This window comes from Poecilia mexicana, unplaced genomic scaffold (assembly GCF_051168715.1).
Source record: "Poecilia mexicana isolate PSO_F unplaced genomic scaffold, ASM5116871v1 scaffold_9, whole genome shotgun sequence".
NCBI lineage: Eukaryota > Metazoa > Chordata > Actinopteri > Cyprinodontiformes > Poeciliidae > Poecilia > Poecilia mexicana.
In genome coordinates this window covers 17,648,306-17,667,143 of record NW_028263378.1, presented here as the reverse complement: position 1 = coordinate 17,667,143, position 18,838 = coordinate 17,648,306, and the positions used below count along the sequence as shown (strand labels likewise).

General features: G+C 38.9%; 1 protein-coding gene across 2 annotated transcripts; it reads right to left on the bottom strand.

Annotated features, from left to right (window-relative positions):
- Nucleotides 1-1,572: 1,572 nt before the first annotated feature.
- lnpep (leucyl/cystinyl aminopeptidase) lies at nt 1,573-18,713 on the bottom strand. Of its 2 annotated transcripts, XM_014992277.2 has the most exons (22): nt 18,309-18,712; nt 15,987-16,081; nt 14,670-14,872; nt 13,240-13,351; nt 12,938-13,162; nt 12,659-12,849; nt 12,351-12,489; nt 10,658-10,792; nt 10,397-10,517; nt 10,152-10,303; nt 9,932-10,045; nt 9,714-9,845; nt 8,771-8,905; nt 7,849-8,003; nt 7,685-7,773; nt 7,419-7,602; nt 6,678-6,834; nt 6,278-6,462; nt 5,930-6,091; nt 5,197-5,337; nt 5,003-5,084; nt 1,573-4,303 (listed from the first exon to the last, which is right to left on the bottom strand). In XM_014992277.2, the coding sequence occupies exons 1-22, from the start codon at nt 18,334-18,336 to the stop codon at nt 4,172-4,174; spliced, it is 3,069 nt and encodes a 1,022-aa protein (XP_014847763.2). In that variant the 5' UTR covers nt 18,337-18,712; the 3' UTR covers nt 1,573-4,171. The 2 variants fall into 2 exon arrangements, with proteins under 2 accessions (XP_014847763.2, XP_087865024.1); XM_088008898.1 differs by having other exon boundaries at nt 10,152-10,517; nt 18,309-18,713.
- Nucleotides 18,714-18,838: the final 125 nt, after the last annotated feature.

Here is an 18,838-nt window from a genome sequence, read left to right as displayed (position 1 = left end):
TGTCTGCTGAAGTTATTTATGTAGTTAACTAATATGGCACCCTAAAATACCATTCTGCGTCTCACAATCCAAATTAATTTGAGTATTTTTGTTAGCTTGTTCGTCCTGTAAGGTTAAAATCAATCTAATCATTTGGGTCATGATGCCATCTTTAATTGCATTTTTTTAAGTGTGGAGGAGCATATCAAGACGTCAGCAGTGACTTTCAAAGTATGAGGTCAAGCACAATATCTAGATGTGGAGTGAAAGGCTAGCGCTCTCAAACAAGACATAATTCTTCGACAGTGTAAGAGAAAGATGCCCTCAAAGTATCTCAAAGCGATGAATAGGATAGCTACTTTATGCTTTGTCAGTTTTACTTAATACATTTTACGTTTACATAAACTGATACAAATAAAATTAATTCAGGAGTTTCATCTTACCAAGTATTTATTATCTAGTTTTTAGTGCAAATAGTGAACTTGAAATAAGACAAAACTAACTTACAAATCATTTTTCAGCAAGATACAGGAGCTTGTTTTAAGTCAATAATTTCTTAATATTAATGAAAAAGTGCAAGTTCACTTTTAACACAGGAAAAATGTCTTGCTAAAATGTCTTGCTAAAATGCCAATGGAGCTAATACTTTGGTCTGTGCATTACTGGTCGGTTTATGCAGACCAGTAAAGCTCATCCTTGAAACAAACAAAAATATGAATTTAAATGATTAAGTTTAATCTAATGTCACCTGAGGACTTTTTCTATGTTCTAGTGAATATTCAAGGTCAGTTCTTTACTTCTTTACATCTTTTTTATCTACTGTTGTAGAAGATAAACAAAAGCCACCATTTGCTACAACTTAATGCTTCTAACTTACTCCAAACTTAAGGACATCTTTTAGAGGAGCATCGCTGCCATCTCCTGGTAAGATACAGAATATGTTTTTTTTTTTTTTGTTTTGACAGCGCTTCTGTGGTTCTGATTTAAGTCTGTATCCAGTTACCCTGTGGTTCTGCTGCTTTCACATAGAAATTTTCCACATCGTTTACGTTTCTGATTTAAATTATTTAATTTAGAAAAATCCTGTCGACCCTGAAGTGGAGGGGATTGGCTAAAACTGCATGTGAAATAAGCAGCAGTAATGTCAGTAGATATGAAAAGCAAAATTATTTAACCCCAACCAGAACCAGCATGTTTAAAGATTTTTCTGAAGGATGGTAAATGCAGATCAGTGTGATAACATCAAACACAGAAAATTAATAAAACCGACTTAAAATCAGTAACAACGTGCTGAACATCCGTCAGTAATAATAATATGTCCAATGCATTAATGAAACCTGAAGGAAAAGTAATGAAAAGATGGGCAAATTAAACTCATTGTAAACATTATAATTAGAAATCGCTCAATTAAAGAATTTGATATAAAAATTTTGTAGTCAAGGAGGAATCTCAACCATGAAGCTAAAAAATGTTCTAATGCTGAAAGAAAATGTGCATATAATCATATTTACATGTAAATATATATATATAGTTTTCTTTTATATTTTACAATAAACAATTGGCATTGTACAATAAAAAGTCACTAAAGAAGAGTTGGATGCAGATTAGCTTTATTTGGAGTGTCAGTAATGATAATAAATGAAACAGTTTGCTTCATGAAAGAGGCTTGTAAAGCACAGGAACTTCAACTTTGGGCAGTTTTTGACAAAAAGAAAAACAAAATGCAAAAAAAAGAAAAAAAGGACAGATGAACAATGTGGGAAACTGATGAAAATGGAGTTCCCTTTCAATTTTGAATGTTTTTCTTAAGTAGCTTAGTTGAACAATTTGTGCAGATTTCAAGCAATAAAATCCTGAAAGGATATGAAGGACATCATCTCAGTGCAAAAACAAAATGTTTTACAGTTTCACTGTGAGCATGGCGCTATTATGTAACAGAAAGATATTTGAACAAAACTGAGTGAAATCCTTTCAGCAAGTAGAATCAGTGAGAGGACAAAATAACTGGCTCAAATATTAATGATCTTTACGCAGATTTAAACTGTGATGAGACACCTTACTGATTCAGTCATTTGCTTTTGTCTTAATTTCTTCTACTTTGGAAACTTATAAACCCGTTATCTTCACACTTTTAAAGACTTGATTTTTCTACGTTTCTAAATAAATTACTACAAATCCATTTGAACCCGTTGAATAGTCGTCACATGTCGTTATCTGCAGGTTCAACGATGATTTTTGGAGTAAAATAAACATAATGCGTTTGCAGCATCTGGACAAATTTCAATCAACTCTGTTTTGAAAATGTTTGGACTGTTCCAACAATATAATATGATAGACTAAAAACAGATTACTTAAAGCACAGTTGAAAAAAATTTGGTGTCTTTATTTTGTTTCAAAATATTTTTAAAAAACATCAGCTGTAGTGCTTTGTTGAATATTTTAAACCCAGTTTTGGAACCACAGGTTCAGTTTAATCTGAACTTAATGCTGTCTGGAGACCAAACAGGGAGTTCAATAATAATTCTTCACTATGCAGAACCAAGATACTCCTGGGTAAAATGTTAAATTTGGCAAGTCAAAGACAAAAGCATGGGAATTTAATATAGATAAATGTCAATTTGTTTTTGAAAATGTAAGAAAGATAAAGAGTAAAATCAAGCATGATTTAAATTTTTTTTAGTTATCCAGATTTGGAAAATGCTAAAAAGCAATTTCATACTTTTCAAGAACCTTTTGCACCATCGAACCCGTCGAGAACAGAGGCTTCATCGCGTCGCCTCGTCTTAAGGTACCTTTAGGAGGAACATCTTCACAGATCTTGAGTTCCCTTTGTGGGTGTAAATGACACTCAGTATTATGTAACGACGCCGTTTTTAATGTGTGAAACCAAACAAAACCACGATAAACGTAACAGGAATCTGAAGAAAAGTACCTCTCTGGACGTGCATCTGTCTTTAAATAACATTTCAGAAATCAAAGAGTCACATGTGAAGGCTGTTAATAAATAACTACTTCCGAGGAGTGACACGCAACCTCTGTGTGTGTGTGTGTTTTTTTAGACTAATAAACAACAAATTATCAATAAGTACAGACAGATAACAAACACAGATGCCTGGTATCTCTAATATGCACAGTAGCCCTTGTAACGCAACATTCATCAGCAAACGACCTTCTTTTGGTTGTCTAAGTAAGGAAATACGAAAATAACAAAATAGGAAAAAAAAAAAAAAAAAAAAAAAAAAGCTTTGACCTGGACTCAAAATAAAACTTTACACTATACACAAACACAACAGATATCAAGTTGTAAAATATTAAAAGTCAATATCTCTAAAATAGTACTTCCAAAAGCACATTGCTGACAGTATTTACATTATTGTTACAACCTCACACAGGTATGGACTAAAAAGAAAAAAACAATAAAGAGAGTAGAGGCAATAAAAGTAGAGTAAAACATGTGGATCAGAGCTGAAACTAAGTAAAGAAACCGTTTGGCTCCAGTGTTGGGCCGCCTGCTCTCACCTGCTGTAAGACACATTGGGTGATTTAAACCTGCACTGGGTTTCAGCACATCCTCTACTGCACACAGTGGGAAGGTTTCTCACTACATTCAACTGATGCCAAAAACAGTTTGGCGTTTTAAACCATCAATTAATCATCTAACCTGACTAGCATCAACATGGCAAAACTCTTTAGTTTACAGGAGTGACGGGGATCCATTTCGCAAAACCGCATCTCTCACTTCCTCACTGCTGAGGAACGTCGCGCCGCCTCGTCTTCGTACATGAATTGGATGTTTCGAAACATTTTGTAGCCTAAAACGGTTGGGTGTTTGAGGCGCGGCAGGGGCGGAAGGAGGTCCGTTTCGATCTTTGAAGCACGATTGTCTAATAAAGCACAAGGTTTCGATGAGAACTGCGGAGGAGGTTTGGTCAACAGCATAAAACACAAGGAGTGTGTGTTGAGTCTGACAACAATCAGACGGACAATCAGAACCACCCTGAGCTACCAAGTGAAACTGACAGGACTCATCTCAGAAACCTTTCGTCCAGAAGGAGCTTTTGATTATTTGCTCTGGTCTGGATACTGGGAGTTAAGGGACAGAGTCCAGAAATAGTGCAAACACTGCTGCTGTCTTGAAGATGCACCCTCCACCTGCTCGCTGTCGGGGCGGATTCAGGCTGACTTAACCGTCCTAAAGAAATTTTCTCATAGCTTGTAAGTTGTTTTCCATCCACCGTTTGTTCAGCCTGATGGTTTCCAGAGCCTCCTGCACGCTCCTCATCTGAGAGCCACGCTGCTTCAGGCTGGAGAAGAACGCCTGAACCTGTAAGAGACACAGAGTGATCCAAGGACTCTTGATCATTCAAAGCATTTTTACAAACGTTAACGTACTGATATCCTTTGAACTTGTTTTTGTCACATTACAAACTCAAAACTTAGACCAACACAACAAGTAGGGCATAACTATATTTCATACATGGTTTTAACTATTAAAACCCCTGAAGAGTGTGGTGTGCATCTGCATTTAGCCACAGTGAGTCAAGGCTTTGTAAACCAGACGCTGCCAGAAGTATTTTTGCGTTTCTTTTTACCGAATTTGAAAATAATTCTCCAAACATCTTTACTAATTTTTGCCTATTCATCTTTGCAAAATAACTCAAGCACAGTCAGATTAGGAGGAGACAACAACTGCCATAAAAGTCCAAATGCACATCAGTCTGGGCTTTGACTGGGCCATTCTTACACATGGATCTGCTTTGATCTAAGCCATTTCATTGTAGCTCTGGTTGTGTGTTTTGGGTCATTAAACTTCCAACCCAGTCAAGTCTTTTGCAGGATCTGCAGATTTCCTATTAACTCTGACCCCACCAGAAAAAAATGACTAGTCAAGTGACTTGTGAAGCCAATATTCTACACTGGGTTTTACCTCAGGGCATCAGAACAGAGCCGGTTCACAATTGTGCGCTCCTCTGTGTTTGTCAATCCCATGAAACCATATTGTACATCTCCAATATATACATACCTGATCAAGATGTGCCTGTGTGGAGAACTGGGAGGTAGTGGATTTGACGATTGTCTGAATGGCAAAGGAGCCAAGAGGAAACCTGCAGCCAGAAGAACAGGAAGCTATAATGACTCTCAGAAGTCCAGATCCTTTAATTAGCAGGTAAGTTAATTCTGTAATGTATTTTAAGAAAGGGATCTGATGAGACTTACTTCTCTATGAGGCGGTCCCAGTTTACTTGGATAAAATCCCAAGCAAACAAATAGCCAGCAAACCCGTGACACACGGTGTTGATGATCAGAGGCAGCTCCTGTGTCTGGATGATATCCCCATTCAGACCGGCCTTGAGAATCCTGCACAGATCAAAATAAAGAGAGTTTAGATGCAGCAAACAATGCGACCACAATGCAACAGGATGTTTGTAGTGTAAAGAAGGATATTGGGAGAGGAATAAAAATAAACAAAAAGCTTTTTTTCCCAGAATTTACCAGAGTTTCCTTTTATCGCCTTGACAACTCTGACCCGGTTCGCTTGTCTCTGCTGTAGCACTTGGAACAAACTGTCCAGTTTTGACCACAAAACCTTCTACTTCCTCATGTTTGCTCTGTCCATGGCTTGTGGCAAACTCCAAACTCGACTTTATTTCAATGTTTTTCTCGTCACTCGTCCATGAAGGTCAGATTTGTGTAGTCAAAGACTAGATTTGTTTTCTGCAGCTCCTCCAGAGTGACTCCATTTACTAATTTATTGACTTGTGAAGACGACTGACTGCACTAGATTTTATTTAGCATTATCAAAGAAAAGGAAAATGACTTTCAAGTAAAGATTTTGCTTTATGACATTAAATCCAAATAAGTCTAAGTTTATAGAGCAAAAATGTGGAAGACTTTAAAGAATTGCTGCAGATTTCAGCTTATATATATATGTATACACACACACCCTTACCATGCAATATGACGTGGGTCTTGAGAGGATGCTAGGCCTTTCAGCATCTTTCGCTTCTGTGCATCATTGGTGGTAGTTGCGTACAAGGTCAACAACGCTTTCCAGCCGTCTTCTGACTGAGCTGCCACTGCAAACACAGCTTGCTGCAAATCACCTGGGATCCTACGGAAGTAAAAATGAAAACACAAACGTGAGAATCTTTATTTTCAGGGCTCTCGCTTTACTCTTCCTGCTAACGCACATTTACTGAACTCTTACATAATTAAAGGCTGTTACTGTTTGCAAAAGGATGTTGAGGTGATTTTTTTTTTTATATAAAATCATTCAGTTCCTGAGTTCTTTACTTACTTGTTGGTGTAATTGGAGTCAGTGTAGTTTTTGAACAGGGATTTGGCTTTTTCAACACAGCCGTCATTATTCAGAGCGCAGGCCGTTGAGACGAGGGCTGAGCGCAGCTCCTGCTTCGACAGACTCTGCTCCTCCTTCCAGGTTTGACTTTCCATCAAAGAACCAAACTGACTCAGAATGTAAGTCTGTTGCAGAGAGAGAAAAAATTATAAATAACTCTTCCCCAATTCCACAACACCATTTGGACTTATTTTACGAAAGTAATAAGGCAGGTTACATCTTAAAGTGCTCATCCTTTAAATTTAATGCTAACAAACAATAAAAATAAAAAAATCAGTTTTGCTATTTAGATTAAATTTAAACACCAACTGACTTTCCAAAGCACTCATTTGTAAAGTACCTTCATGCGAGATGCCAAGTCGGACTCCTGCCTTTTGTCGAGCAGCCTGTAGATGCTGTTCAGCTGCAGCAGAGCTTCTGTCACAGGAGCCGTCTCCGTTTCGTTAGGCATGAAGCTCAACATGTGGCAGACTTGCTCAAAAGGGACACGCCCCAGTCTAACGACCAGACAAAGCAGGGAGAAAAGGTCGAACACTGAAGTGAAATATTGGAGTATTTAATCACAGAATACGCATGTATCTCAGCTACGTAGAACATCACTGAAATGTTGATTTATTAAATTAATTCAACACAACTCTGAACCAGAGAAAGCAGCAGACATGTTTTACCAGAGGTAAGGAGATAAAAAAACAAAAAAAAAAACTGGACTGTTGCTCAGGCGCTCAAAGTCCTCTTATCAGATGAAATTAAATTTTAATTTGTAAATCAAGGTAACAGATTCTGGAGGAAAATGCAGAATCGCCACATCGTCTACAATTAGTGTCTATCTGGGAAGACAAGTCATCTGCTGGTGTTGGTCTGCTGTGTTTTATCAAGCCCAAATTCAGCGCAGGCATTTACCAGGACATGCTAAGACGCTGATTTAAGACTTGACATCCATCCTCCCTACCAAAAGTAACAATGCCTGCCTTTAATGATCCAGGTTTATCTGCACTTGATTGACCAGTAACTATAATTTAGATGAGCTGAAGGGTCCACTTGGTGCACTCACAAAGTAAGAAAACAATATTCAGATGTTTACCTGGAGAGAGCAAAGATGTTATGTATGACCGAGGCTCGGTCTTCAGCTGTGAGAACGCTGATGTTTTCAGACAAAGCATCATGAATAGCATTCCAACCATCTTGTCCGTAATCGACAACGTAGAAGCCGGTGTTCTTGTAGTTCAATTTTATCCACTTTACGCTTTCTGGCACCTTTAAACTTACTGAAACACACAAACGTTTGTCATTGCACACAGTGTCCAAAACAATGAGAGTGTTACGGCAGGGTTAAGCGCTACACCGTACCTGACTTTTCACTCAGACTGAACATCTGTCTGCACTCCGGGGCCAAGCTACAGCTGTCGTTCACCAACGTGATGGGGATATTCCACCGTCTGAAACGGAGATCGCAGCACCGTTGGGTTTTGTGTTGCATTTCTCATACTGACGAGTGTGTTGACGAAACCCACCTGGGTGCTTTTGTGGTGTTGTCAGATGTGAGCAGAAAAGGCTCCTGGGAGAAGGTCGCCATGTCGCCTTTGCGACTCAAAGTGACCAGCGGGAAGCCTTTCTGTGATGTCCATGAACTCATCATCTCAGAAATATTCCTAAGCGGGGTGGAAACCTGAAACATGCAGGGAAGAAGGAAGTGTTACAGATGAATGATAGAGATTTTGATGAAGATAAAAAATAAAATATTAAACGGATATAGATAAAGGAAAAATCAAACATCTGTTAGCAGAGTTCAAGACCCTCTAATGCAGCTTTAGTTTAAAACCAAACTAAAGTGGGTGATGAGGATCAATATGCGATGAACAGGCAGCAGGAAGGAAACGTTACGCTTGCACACAACTAATCAGTAAACTGATGATTTACTATATATACTTTTGCTATATAGTATAAAGATCCTGGGAAAATAATCTAGTTATTTGAAATAGTAAAACTAACAAAAAAAGGGTTCTTATTACAGGAAACAACGTACAGCTTTCGGTCTGCATGGAAGAGATGTGATGACAAAGATCTCTGACCAGAGATGAAGCGATGAGGTTTTTACGTGCCTCTACCAGTTTTTCTTTAAGGGCCAACCGGTTCATTCTTATTTTCTTTTTAAGCACTAAAAACAACTCATTTGTTCATTTATAAGAACGATAACAAAACAAAAAGCTGCAGGCAAATTGACAGCAGTTCTAAATCCAGCGGAAAATCTACTACTTGTGTTTGCAGACTGAAACAGGAGCTTTCAAGTGTTAATGCATCCATTGAAAATGAAATAAATTCAGATGTATCCGTGTTGGACATGCATGCCGAGGGTAAGAGTCAGTCGATCACCTAACTAAGACATCATTTAAATACACGTGCACATATTGACCCCATGTAAAGGCATCCACATACCTGCATAAGGCTGTTCCAAAGGTCCATCGTTTCTGTATTTAATCCCCTAAATGAGTTCAGATAGTGAATAATGCCCTTTTTGAACTGCTGCTCCTTTGGCAACGACGCATTCAGCATCAGGAGAATTGAAGCTCCCTGGAGAGCAGAGGCACAAAACACCAACAATTAAAACCATTAGCCACAGCTGCAGCCGACTGTGAGGTCCAGCAGATAAATTTCTCTGAAGTAAGAAATTGGATATGAATATTTGGCAAAAGAACGTGGAGTCTCCAGTAAACTAGGCAAGTTATAAACTACCCTAATGTATCTTTGCCTTTACGAAGCCAGGCTTTCTGGTAACCTTTAAAAATTATCTTGTTCAATAGTTCTATGTGCTTTTTAAATGCTTTTTATAGTTTTTCTTTGAACTTTGGCTGCTTTTCAACCATTTTCTGTTCACTTTTTTTTTTAAAAAGTAATTAAACATAATTGCAAATTGTGATGAGTTGGCTTAAAAATAGGAAAGCGGGCAAATGGAAGACAAAGAAGCAGCATAAGGCAAAAACCAGCATCAACAGCAGATGAGTAGTATGTGAAGGACATCTCTTCAAGAAACTGGAAAATAATCCAGCAAAGACTTGAGAGATACTTCTTTTATTTTAAATGTAATAAAAGAAGTGACCTATCAGAGTAATAAGAGGTTATTAATCCCTAATAACTTTAACATGTATATTCCTAGGGATCTAACACAATAAACGCATATTATTCTGTTGATTCACTGGCTGATTATCAGGTTCTGAACTTAGAATAAGTGCAAAATCAGTTAAAGAAAGAGCAAAAAACATTTAGCAACATCTGTGACAGAAAACAAAAAAAAAAAGAAAAGTGAACTCTTCTTGGAAGCAAGACAAAGAAATCTTGGTCAAAGACCTTTTTGTATTTTATTTGAGACTCAAAGCTGTACCTTTTCATAGGAGACTGAGTCAAACATTTCCTCGATTTGCTCTGGCGTGTTAACCTCTGTCGACACAGGGTGGGAGGAGTTTAGAGCATCTTTGTCCAGGGCTCTGAACCGCACAGTCAGGAATAAATTACCCTGCAAAACAAAGACTCGTTGAAAAAGTTCTCAAATTCATCCGCCAGAAATATTATGTACTCACAGGTCAAACGTTTCAAACCTACAGTGTCCAAACTGGGCAGTATTTCCTGCAGCGACATGTACTCCATGTAGGTGGCAAAGCCTTCGTTGAGCCACAGGTCATTCCACCAGCTCATGGTTACCAAGTTTCCAAACCACTGAAACACAGAGATGGACCAGCAAACCAAACATAATCACACTCTTTGCTCCTTTCAAAGAGGTGTCAGTCAGAAAATTTTTTTAAAAATCACAAAAAATAACTACCTGATGAGCGAGCTCATGGGCTATTACGGAGGCTACTACTTGTTTTTCGAGAGAGGAGGAGTTCTTGTCCAGCAGTAAGGTGGTCTCCCTGAAAGTGATGAGCCCCCAGTTCTCCATGGCTCCTGCCAGGAAGTCAGGAATGGCCACCAAGTCTGACAAAACAGAAATGAAGAAAAACTGTGACAAATGATAAGAAAAAGAGGTGTAGAAAGATAAATGTTGTACAGGCCAGTGGCTCTGCTCACCTAGTTTCTTCAGTGGGTATTCAATCTCAAAGAATTCGTTGTAAAATTGCAGCAGTTTGGAAGCCGTGTCCAAAGCGAAGCTGGTCTGTTCGGTCTTATCTGGCACCGAATATACAGAGACCTACAACCAACAGACGTGGATGTGCATCACAAACAGACGCAAAGTAAAACACAACACCAACGCGATGTTTTTTTTTTCAAATTAATTATTGACGATTATGGTTTGAACGCACAGCAAAACACGGCCGTTCTTAAACCTACTTGTGTTCCTGAAGCACTGCTGCTGACAGAGGTGAAGTTAGCAACAACGAAGGCCACCAGATAAGTGCTCATGTTGACGTTGGTCTTCTCAAACTCATCCTGCTCGAGGCCACTGGAAAGAGGCGTGGTTCTGGCCTGAAACGCAGAGTGCTAGAGTTGGGCAACTGCAAGGCCAACATGCAGGGAAATAAAGGTGGTTTTGAAAATCAGAAAGTAAGGAAATAAAAACTGTGCCCACAAGAGGAGCTGCAAGCCTGTCTAAGACAGCAGTGCACACTACAAACAGATTTTGGTTGGTACATCCCATCAGCTGGATGTGTGGCTTGGGCTTTTACTTTCATGATCCAAAATTTTGCCTTAAGGTTTCCACAAAATGTTATCAGTATGTCATCTACGTTGAGAAGCCCATTAGTCACTCCTGCAAAAAAAAAAAAAACACCCACAAAACATGATGCTGCCACTGCCATAGGTTCCCCCCCCCTTTTTCCTCAAATATAACAATGGTTATTGGGCTTCATTTAAACTGTTGATTTATCCCACCAGGAGACGTGTCTCCCATGACTCTAATCTGTTTTATATGTTGTGTTTTGAGTAATGGCCTCTTTAAACACCAGGTGGCCTTTCAGCCCATGTTGGTACTTGTTCTCATCAGCTTCAGCCAGAATCACCTGGGCTTTCCCAAACTGTTTAAAGACGTAGTAATCCGACTTCATGTAAATACCTACATCTGAGCAAAGTAGTAAATTATGTCTTTTGTTATTCTGGCATTTGGCAAATATAAATAATGTTGGTAATCGTAAATGTTCTCTAAACAAGAAAAGTTCATGTTGAGTTAATGTGACACAGTGAGGAAAATACGGTTGTTTATCTACACGGTCTGTAAACACTGATTTTAACTGTAGCTCTTGTAAAGGATTTTTTTACAAATCTGAAAAAATATATAGATGATCATTGTTCCAAGCAAACTGGGAAAATGGAGACAAACTACACAACTTTTGCCGTCTTCACGGATTTAGAAATAGTTGGCTTTTGAACAAGCAGACTGGTTCTGCAGATTTTTGTTTGATGACTCACAGATCAGGGATCACACACTGAACAACTGGACATGGAGGGATCATAAACTACAGGATTCATCAAACCAACTAACGTCATCTGAACACTTCAAACTCTTGCAGGACAGCAATTTGAGGCGTAAACAATCGTACCTGTAGGTGGCGGTAAAAGAAGAATTTCAACAAGTTCTCATGTATAATCATAATGTATAATCATGTATAATCTGGATTATTTTTTTATGGGAGGTTTTTTTATGTGCTGCAAGATGGAGACTTTTTATGTGGGGTCAGTAGAAATGACGTCCAGCATTGGTTTTATTCTTAAAACTCTTAATATTTATCCCTTGACAGAAAGTACACAAATATTTAAACTTCTAATTAAAAATGTTTTATACATAAATATAAATAATTTCAAATTGAACCGAAATCACACACAGAATGCACCGACACTATTTAGCAAATTTTTCAAATGTGTAAATCTGAGAGGATTTTTGCATTTAGGTTCAATTCTTCTTAATCTTATTCAATTCAGACTTGCATCTGAGTTACTGATCTCATTTTCCACTTCCTCGTAATGGAAGCAGAGCACTCTATTTGGACCCTTTTTTTATCTTACAGGTAAATCACTAATTGAACAATACCTTGGGCATGTTGGAAAGACTCATGTAGCTTGGTTTCCTGTTGATTTTTATCAGGAAGGTGGCTTTGAAAGACGGCTCATCAAAACAAGGGAAGGCCTTCCTGGCTGAAAGCGGCTCAAACTGTGTTGCTGCAAGAACTCTATGAATAAAAGATGAAGGTTATTAGGCAAATATTTTCAAATCAATAACAGAAGTCAAACATGCTTTTTATTGTTGTCTTCATAGCCTTCATTAGTGTCCCAGCAAGAGACATCATCAACATGTCCTCCGCACACAGATTTAACACAAATATTATTCATAAAATGTACCTTTTGTTTCCGAGTTTATCAGTGTATGAGCTATTGTAGAAACCATCGTAGCTGTGTGAGAGGTTAGCATTGTATTCAAATGTCAAAACACACTGTTGGTTTGTTTTCAGTTCCTCCGGGAACTTCACAGCAATCTGCTGTTGGTGTATGTTCTCCAGTACTTTCACGTCACTGGCCTGCCCGTTGTCCAGCTGGAAGAGAAGACGTGTCCAATGAGCAACAAGACGGAAAGAGAAAAGGCCAAAGTTAATTACTTAACCAATTCCCTTTCAACCCAACCTTAAACGTAGCTTTGGTAATGTTGAGATTAGCAGCATGGAGCACAATCCGGTTTGTGTTGTGAAGCACAGACATTTTAATGGCAGCTTTGCCAGTAAAGGTCATTCTGTCGAGGTCGGGGGTGAAGGTGAGGTCATAGCTGAGAGGCTTTATGCTGCGAGGCAGTCGGAGTTCGGCCCATGGGAACAGTTCTCCGTTTGTGGAATTTGGCGGAGGACAACCAGCCTGTAGACGGACAGAGGTTAGAAAGTGAGCCAGAGAGTCAAACAGGTATATAACCTCTTAAGAGTTATTCTCCCTACCTTGGTGAAGGTGCAGCCAGGTAGGAAGTACAGCACCATGGTCAACGAGGCTGCAATCACCAGGACAAACACACACAAAACCATGGTACGAGCTGAGGGTCGTGAACATGACCTGAAAACAAAACAAAACAAAAAAAAAAAAACATCAATATTACCGTTTTAATCAACTGGGATAGATCCGTCAGCTACCCCTCCAAACCATTAAATCAGGAAGTCAGAGGATGCTGGTGGAACCTCAGACTATTTAAAACCTGGGGTGACAGATCCTCCAACGCTGTAGGCCACCTCCTCCATTACATTCTTTCAAAAAGCAGCTAACAACACCTTTTATAGACAAACTTTCATTGAACAAGAGTTTTTTTTTAATTGTTTTTATCACATGCTTTACATTTTTCCATGATTTATTTAATTATATTTTAACTATTAGGCACTTTGTTGTTTTGATCCTGTTGTAAATCAAAACCCTGCATTTCCTTACTAATCTACTTATTACCTTTACAACAGAAAATATAAGACGTTTATTTGGGAGAATGTTCCTTTAACACCTTAGTGACCCAACTTCAACTCCATTTATATTCAGTAAGCTTCATTACTAGAGACCCACCAATAAATCATCCAGAGCTCAGAGTCTGACACTTATTCCTCGATCGGCTCTGATTGATGATTGGCAGATTAAATTTTAGAAAATCTCAATATTCTTCCCAAGACAATAAGGGCATAAAAACTAAGAAGTCCCACTCTTTTTGGTAAATAAATGCACCAACCAACAGCATGCACCTCGAGGCACTCTTTGTGTTTGCTAAACAAACAAATGACATCGGCAGGTCAAACTTCAAAGGAAGCAGGAAATGAGTGTCGGCCAGAAAACTCACGATCAATATCTCTATTTATTAGTTATTGCCAACAAGTCAAACAAAATCTCTGTGTTCAAAACAAACTACACTGCTCAAAAAAATAAAGGGAACACTCAAATAACACATCCTAGATCTGAATGAATGAAATATTCTCATTGAATACTTTATTCTGTACAAAGTTGAATGTGCTGACAACAAAATCACACAAAAATCATCAATGGAAATCAAATTTATTAACCAATGGAGGCCTGGATTTGGAGCCACACACAAAATTAAAGTGAAATGTTCCCTTTATTTTTTTGAGCAGTATATATAAATTACAAACTTTTTCATAAAAAAGCAGTTAGTAGAAAATAAAGTAATGTCAAACAGTAAGTCCAGATCAGAAGTGGGAATCTTCACCTCTATATTAGGGGTGTATTTAAAGACACAATCCGCAAAAATCACTGGCAGATCGAAGTGAACATTCACTTAACAATGACACATCGCAGGATCCAACCATGACTAACTCCTGAGAGAAGATAATAAATCTAAAGAAACTATTAAAGACATCGACAGAAACGAGCTGAGCGTTACCTCGGTGGAGACTGCCTGACGTAAGGGGACGAGCTGGATCTGTGAGACGAGCTGCGGTTCATAAAGGACATTCCTAGGAGACGTGCAGAAGACTCGCAGTCCTCTTCATCGTCATCCATGTCGTTTTCTCCCAGGCCACGCACCAGCAACCGTGAGCTGCGAGGCTCGTATGCCGCCTCATCCGGGTCAAGAGTGGGAAATGTCTACAGGACAAATCACTGTGTGATTATTCAGAGAAAAAAAAAAAAGCCTTCCTGAGTAAACTATCAGTGGAAAGAGGAGAGGCACAGACACATAAGGTGCTGCCTTGCTAATGTATTCAATCATTTTTTTCACATCACAGCAGCAAACTACTTTATTGGGATTCTGTAACAGATCAGCATAATGAGCGCTAAATATGAAGTGGAAGGAAAAGTAGGAATGGATTTTAAGAAAGTTTAACAAATAAAAACCCTAAAGCTTTTTATTTGTTTGACTGACATTAAATCCAGTGCGACCAGTTGCCTTCAGATGTCAGCAGTGTAGGAAAAAAAAAGGCTCCACCTGTGCGCTATTTAATCTCTGTGTAAATACAACAGTTCTGGTGGTGGCAGCATCATGCTGAGAGACTGCCTTTCCTCAGTAGGAACAAAGAAACCGGTTTTATTAGATTACTGATCCTGGAATAAAACCTGTTGCATACTGCAAACGACTTGGGGGGGAAAAAAAAGAGCAGAGAGAAGAACATTAACTATATGCTTTATATCAAAGCATATTCGTGTGTTAAAACGGCCTAGTCAAAGTACAGAAATACATCCAATTAGGAATCAGTGGAGAGACCTAAAAACTGATCTTCACAGACATCTCCCATCAAAACTCATTGAGCTTAAACTGTTTTGCAAACAAGAATGGGGAAAAACTTCACTCTGCAGAGACTAAAAGATTTACATCTCTTACTGTGAAAGAGAGTTCTGCAAAGTACTGCCCCCAGGGGGGAAGGGGCGTTGAAAAGAAATACATGCAACATTGGTATCATTTTCATCCTGCTTTGCAAGAACGCACATCTTTGTGTTAGTCTCTCACGTAAAATCCCAAGAAAATATGTTGAAGGTTTTGGTTTTAAGTGAAAGCTTCTGCAAGGCAACACAGGATCGAGTCCCAGTGTAAATTCATAAATTAAAACAACAGGAGGGGGGCATTATGCTGTTTGGCAAACTGTTACAAACATTCATCATATTCACCAGCACATCTGTTTGGTAACAACTAGATCATGTCACGAAATGTGCAATTTTGTGCAATTTTAGCTTTTTTCAATGGTGAAAATATGAACTGGCATACTGGAAACGTGTTGGAGTCTTTGGCCAGATCCACCACATCAGGCTCTTCTTCAAACATGCTGTTCTCGATCATGTTCCTCGGCAGGTTAGCTCGCTCTGCGAAGCACAAAGAAAAGAAAACAAATGATTCTCGAACGGGAAATTGAGCCGTGTGTGAGAGAGGTGTACCCGAGCAGAATACAAATGTCGAATTACATTGGCACAAAGTGAGTTTGATCTGTTTATGTTTGCAGACTTTGAGGGGTGAATTTTCTCATAACATGGTGACATATATGCAGTATTAATATGAACACTTGCTTCACCATTTCTACAGTTTCCTGTTAGTTAAAGGTATGCTTTCTACCTTTCCCCCCGCCCCGCTTTGTGGCACCTTGACCTAAATAAAACAGGTTTGCCAGCCTGCACAGACATTTCAGTTCGCAAATAATTAAGATGGCTATCACTGAACAAATCTCACTGAGGTGGTTTATTTAGCTGCACAAAATCGAGCAACTACAGAGGCGTACAGCGGTTACGCCTCGATTGCTGAAGCACAAGCAACAGATTCACCGTCTTTGATTCGTCACGTGCAAAGCCTGAACGGAAAAAACCTTCACTTCCTCAAACCAAAATGCATCTTCAGCAACAGGAAAAGAATAAAGCTTTGTTTTACTAAACGGGTGCCATTTTCGGCCAGACAGACTCTTTACTCCCAAAGTAATTTGTGAAACAATCAGAAGCATGTTCAGCTTCCTAATTCAATAACTCCATTACTAAGATACTGTGCACTGTGTCCTGACAATCTAGCCATGCTTTTATAGGTGATGAGCAGGGCATTGTATTTTAAATCTGATGGATGCGAGTGGAAAGCAGAAACTGTAAACACCTTCTAAAGACACACTGTTCACTTTAAGCTGATGACAACAAACACAGCTGAGGTTTAACTCCACAAAAATATGTCAGCAGCCAAGGCAAGTGAAAGCGGTATCATCTGAGTCTGTGTTTGCTTAGTTATAGTGTTTCTGATATGACTTCTCTCTGTCTGGACCACGTTGCTGTGGCATGAACGTCTATTAATAGGCAAGGAACTAAGTAGCTCAGTGCTGTGTAATGTCCAGAAGAGTTTATGACAAAAATAATAGCCAGTCAGTCACATTATGCTATGGATTTGATGACTTTTAACACCTTTGGGGTATTGCTACATTATCACAGTAAAATGCAATAAATGTAACCACAAAGACATGTTTTGAGTGTGAGAGGGAGTGAATCGGCTTATTGCCAAACTAGGCCAATATAGTTTACATATTGTTACCCTTACTGTCAAACCTAGCAAATGTATTCATGCTGCTTTAACATTTGACCACATTGTGACCACAAACTATGATGCATTTTATTTGGAGGGGAGAGAGGTTTGCAATACACCAACATGCATAACTGTATAATTTTCTCAATGCAGAACTGTAAAACATACTGGCGGCAGCAGCATCATGCTGTAGGGCATTCAGCTGAGACCAGGAAGTTGGTTAAGAGTTGATGAGACGATGGATGCAGCGATAGATAGATAGATAGAGGCGTTTCCTTTCCCTACAGTAACACACGACTTTGTGTCTATTTATATAACATAATCACCTCCAATATATGTTCAAAATTATTGTTTTAAAGTGAAAAAATGTGGAAAACCTTGAAGGGTCTGATTACTTTTGCAATAATCCACAGTTACATATGGATCAGTAGCTACAGTTTGTTCCTATGTTCAGCTCATGAACACACAACATAAACACCACATCTCTGCAGAGAAAAGGTTAGAGTAGTTAGAGGTAGATTTTGACATTCTTTCACTGTCTGATCAAAAATCTGATTGTGACATACAAGTTTGCTCTTGTGTCGAAAAAAAAAGAGACAAACTCACAACCAAGATCTGTCAGAGATAAACAAAATAGGTAAGTTTTGAAAAAAACTGTGATTTTTTTTTTCACAGTTTGCTTTATAGCTGATGCACTGTTTGCTTTAATAACGCCCAGGGACAATATAAGTGGTTTGAAACTATTTTATAACTCTTTATAAAACATTTCCAGTTATAAACTAATAGGCTTCAACCTGAGTAAACACCGCAGCAGTGCTTTCACTTTGAACAGGAAAACAATTTCCTGCTTTTGTTTCATAAGCTATCTTATAAATCCTAATCACAACGTTGTTTAGCTCATCATATTTAGTCTGTTTAGCATCCAGCAAAGTCAGTCAATGTAGCTGTCATCGTGTCACCGAAACACACCGACACGACAGTCATTAGCTGGCCTGCTGCTGGTAGCTAAAGACACTGCTACTCACCGTCTTCCGTCCTTACCTGCATTGTTACTGTCAAACAAATCCATGGTGATTTATCTGAAAGACTCCCTCTTGTCCAGAAAGAACTGGGAAAACTCAAGGACGTCCGACCGAGGACCAAGGCGATGTTTTCTGGCTAGCCACAGCCCACCGCAGGCTCACAGTCAGTATCAGCAGCCTCCCCCCACTGTCACAGACTGAACATTCAGACGGCTAATGTTAGCCGCTCCCAACTTTACCCCTCATGGTTTGCTTTTTAAGGAAAACGGGTAAACAGAATAGATTTGTCTTTGTACTTAGCTACTTAAAAACTCAAAAACAAATCTCAGTTCAAAGTCTTAAGCTAGCTACAGTTGGATTAAATGACAGTTTTCCTCCTATCCCGACCAGTTGTTGACAACGTTCCGTCAAGTTGCAGGGATAACATCTAATTGGATGATACTGTCAGGGGGCGGAGCTAGCACGCTATACGTACAAATGCACTTAAACACTTAACTAAGCTTGAGGACATTGCATTGTTCTAAACCAGGGGTCTGCAATATTTACAAT

Coding starts and splice junctions, on each gene's coding strand:
- lnpep (XM_088008898.1), bottom strand. CDS start 18,336: ATGGATTTGTTTGACAGTAACAATGCAG. Junction 8,906..9,713: donor ACTCAGTCTCCTATGAAAAG/GTACAGCTTTGA, acceptor TCTGCTCTCCAG/GGAGCTTCAATTCTCCTGAT. Junction 7,603..7,684: donor CAGTCTGAGTGAAAAGTCAG/GTACGGTGTAGC, acceptor TGTGTGTTTCAG/TAAGTTTAAAGGTGCCAGAA.